General features: G+C 48.8%; 1 protein-coding gene across 5 annotated transcripts in view; it reads left to right on the top strand.

The window, feature by feature from the left end:
- tmcc1a (transmembrane and coiled-coil domain family 1a) overlaps window positions 1–3,792 on the top strand; it is a 30,461-nt gene that overhangs the window by 21,663 nt on the left and 5,006 nt on the right. The window contains exons 2-3 of one of the 5 annotated variants that reach the window (XM_025059558.1): window positions 955–1,206; window positions 1,289–1,509. The exons of 3 other annotated variants lie outside the window; for them this stretch is intronic. In XM_025059558.1, coding sequence (XP_024915326.1) covers window positions 1,450–1,509 — 60 coding nt within the window. In that variant the 5' untranslated portion in view covers window positions 955–1,206; window positions 1,289–1,449. Of the gene's footprint in view, window positions 1–951; window positions 1,207–1,288; window positions 1,510–3,792 lie in introns of all 5 variants that reach the window. One more of the 5 variants, XM_025059557.1, reaches the window with a different exon arrangement.

Genomic DNA, 3,792 nt, shown 5'->3' with positions numbered 1-3,792 from the left:
ACACACACACACACACACACTGTTCAATTCTCAACTCATCAAATTCTAGTGTTTGTTTTCAGCCATTAAACAGAAGAACAGAGAGAGAGAGAGAGACAGCAGCTGTGTGTGGATGGAGTTCGACCAATGACAGGAAGGTCAGAGTGGAACTGTAGTAGAGGAGGTCCTGTGGCTCCCTCTGCTGGATTGTGGAGGGTAATAGTTCGTTTTCTTTCACAGTTTATTAACTTGGGGTCAGAGGTTACAGTGTAGAGGAAGGTACTGTAGTACACTGTAGTACCCTGTAGTACACAGGGTATACAGTGTACTACAGTGTACTACAGTGTACCACAGTGTACTACAGTGTACCACAGTGTACTACAGTGTACCACAGTGTACTACAGTGTACCACAGTGTACTACAGTGTACCACAGTGTACTACAGTGTAGCACTCTTAACACCCTCACTGCCCCGTGTCGTCTGTTGCCTCTTTGTGTCAGTTGTTTGGAGCCTCTCAGTGTTTGAATTGCCCTCAGTGTGAAAACAAGGCCCCCACTCTTCTGCCTTTACGTAACCTCTCAGCCCCCCCCCACACCCCCCCACATACACACCACAGCTCAGGCGTCACAGTTTGATCACATGGACTGTAGTTTAAATAAATAATGATAAATGATGATGTCATCACACCTGAGGTGTTTCTGTGACCTCTGACCTCATGACATCACTGTTATTATGGTCTGGTCAGAACTACAGCTCATCGTTTGTTTGATGGTTAGTGTGATGTCACAGTAGGTGATACTCATGTGTACTGTATAGTACTTACTTCCACAGATTACAGGGTCATGTGACCTCCACAGAGCTGCTGTTCAAACACACACGAGTACTGTACAGTACACACGAGTGCTGTACAGTACACACGAGTGCTGTACAGTACACATGAGTACTGTACAGTACTCGTGTGTGTTTGAACAGCAGCTCTGTGGAGGTCACATGACCCTGTAATCTGTGGAAGTATGTGGATCTGTTCAGACCAGAGCCGTTCCCTCGTCACCACTCTGGGCTCAGACCAACGGCTGGACTGTGGTTGGGTCAGCAGCAGAACTCTGTTCACTGACAGAGCGCCCTCTGCTGCCTGTCCTCAGACCGTCTCCTCTCTGTGGATTTACTGCTGGACGGTCTCTCTGAGAACTTGACGGTGAACGGCTCTGTTTTCTTCAAGTGTTGGAGGTCAGATCAAAAACATCTCTGGGGTCAGTACTGGCTGGGGTCAGTACTTATACACCATGGATCATGGACATTTAACCAGCAGAGTTCTGAAGCGGAGTCTTGGTCCTGGTTTGAACCAATCAGACGTGTCCTGAGGGATGAGTGCTCCTCCCTGGTTCTCTGCTCCGTCTCCCCCCCGGTTGGGGTGACGTCTCAGGGGACACGGACCGACAGACACCGAACCTGAGGGTAAATCTCTCTGCCATGGAGGTGATTCTCCACCTGGTCACGGCGGACCCCCCTCCGGCCCCCGCCCCACCACCTGTGAGTCAGCACCTGTTCAGTGTCGTAGAAAAGTCAAGGTTTGGACTCAAATGATTTACAGCTAAAAACCAAGTCACTGAGTTCTTGTCCTGGTTGACAGTAACTAGTACTAATACTTTAACAGTCGGTACTGATGAGGGTTAAAGGTCAGTCCACCAAATCAGGATTGTACAGTTCAGCTGCTGTGATTGGCTGAGACACAGAGTGAGTGGTGACAACAAAGAGAGGAGGAAACAGGAAGTAGAACTGTTTATAATTCAAGATGGTTCAGACAGAGCGTTGGACCCCTGGACCCCTGGACCCCCGTGTGGATGGTTCTCTGTCTTAATCTGAGATTATTAAATCCTGAACAGATTATACTGATGTATGTGGAACTCATGACAAAACTAAACAAACACCAAGTGTAAGTTGATAAGTCTGACAGCGTGACCAGGATAAATACAGTGTGTGTGTGTGTGTGTGTGTGTGTGTGTGTGTGTTGGTTTATTTCTCAGGTCCAGTTGGTCAAACATTAGGTCGTTCTACACTGTGTACCTGTCCAGGTCCAGGACCAGGAGGACGGAGGAGACTTGTAGTTGGGGACAAGGTCAGAGGTCAGGAACAGACAGGACAGGAAGTGAAGCTTGGACCCGGTCTGTGTGGGTCCATGTCAGGCCTTATCAGCGGGTCTATAACCTCTTATCTGCTCGGGGCGGTGGGGCAGTTGACGGGTGGAGCTAATCCGTCCTTTGCCCTTTTTTATCTGCACCACTGGCTGCAGTGAACACTTCATGTTCAAATAATTAAGTCATCTGTGGGGGGGGGGGCTGGGATGACCTCACCTCCAGCACCCTCTCCTGGTCCATGCTGGTCCTGCACCAGCACTGGGACCAGCTCCACGTTAGGGAGGGAGGCTCACTGCTCACTACTGCCACCACAGGTGTGGAGCTGCACGCTGTCACACAGCTTCACTGCCAGTGTTGACGTTTGTAGACTTTCAGCTCAGCTGAGATTAAAGTTGTAGATACAGACGTTCTGACTCACATCCTGGGCTTTTAGTTTAAATCACAGCTTAATTTATAAACTTGATTTCTTTCCAGAAGAGTCCGTACGGACAGACCAGCTCTTCAAGTCGGGGCTCAAACTGGTTATCTTGTTGATGTAAGGCAATGCCTATAACCGCTCCCTCACTGTGTGGTGGTGGGGGGGGGGGGGGGGGGGGGGGGTGCAGGGCGGTGACAGTCTCTGCTCTCTGTTGTAAATGCTAATTCAGAATCGTCTCCTTGTATTTGGCAGAATGTTCCTTTAATGAAGAGGCGCTGGACTGGTTAGTCCTGATCAGTCCACGGCTGCCTCCTATTGGCTGACACAGAGACAGGAGCAGAGTGAACCCCCGGCCCAGACACTGATGTTCATTATAATAAAACCTGCAGTGACACGTCGATGAGTCGTTGACTTGAATCACTGACTGCAGCTGGTCTGTTCACCTGGTACTTTCTGGTCTGTTCACCTGGTACACGCTGGTCTTTTCACCTGGTACACACTTGTCTGTTCACCTGGTACTTTCTGGTCTGTTCACCTGGTACTTTCTGGTCTGTTCACCTGGCACACACTGGTCTGTTCACCTGGTACTTGCTGGTCTGTTCACCTGGTACACGCTGGTCTTTTCACCTGGTACACACTTGTCTGTTCACCTGGTACCCGCTGGTCTGTTCACCTGGTACACGCTGGTCTTTTCACCTGGTACACACTGGTCTGTTCCCCTGGTACACCCTGGTCTGTTCCCCTGGTACACACTGGTCTGTTCACCTGGTACTTTCTGGTCTGTTCACCTGGTACACGCTGGTCCAGTCCCATCAAATCAGTCAGAGTGTCAAAGATGGAAACACACACACACACGCGCACACACACACTGTACTTATCTGTACTAGGAGTACAAAGAACAACTAGTACTACAAAGATGTAGTACTGCTACTGTAATACTCTGATGGGAACTGCAGATTTATTTTTTCTGGTTTGTTTTTTTTTCCTGAGGATCTCATGATATAATTTTTTATTTTTTTTGGAGCCTTTGAATGAACAGAACTTTACTTTAGTACTGATTAAACACAAACATTTCACCAAGACATAACTGATAAAACACTGTTGTTTGTGACTGTTACACTGAGGAAGTCTGCAGGTTTGACCCCGCCCTCAGGTCTGACGGCTGCTGGGATTGGCTCCAGCTCCCCTCAGCCTCTCAGGGTAGAACAACGATAATGAGACTAACCGGGCAGGCATCAAATACACACTTTGAAATACCTA

This window comes from Cynoglossus semilaevis, chromosome 10 (assembly GCF_000523025.1).
Source record: "Cynoglossus semilaevis isolate Cse_v1.0 chromosome 10, Cse_v1.0, whole genome shotgun sequence".
In the NCBI taxonomy this organism is placed as follows: Eukaryota; Metazoa; Chordata; class Actinopteri; order Pleuronectiformes; family Cynoglossidae; genus Cynoglossus; species Cynoglossus semilaevis.
This window is presented reverse-complemented; position numbering and strand designations above follow the sequence as displayed.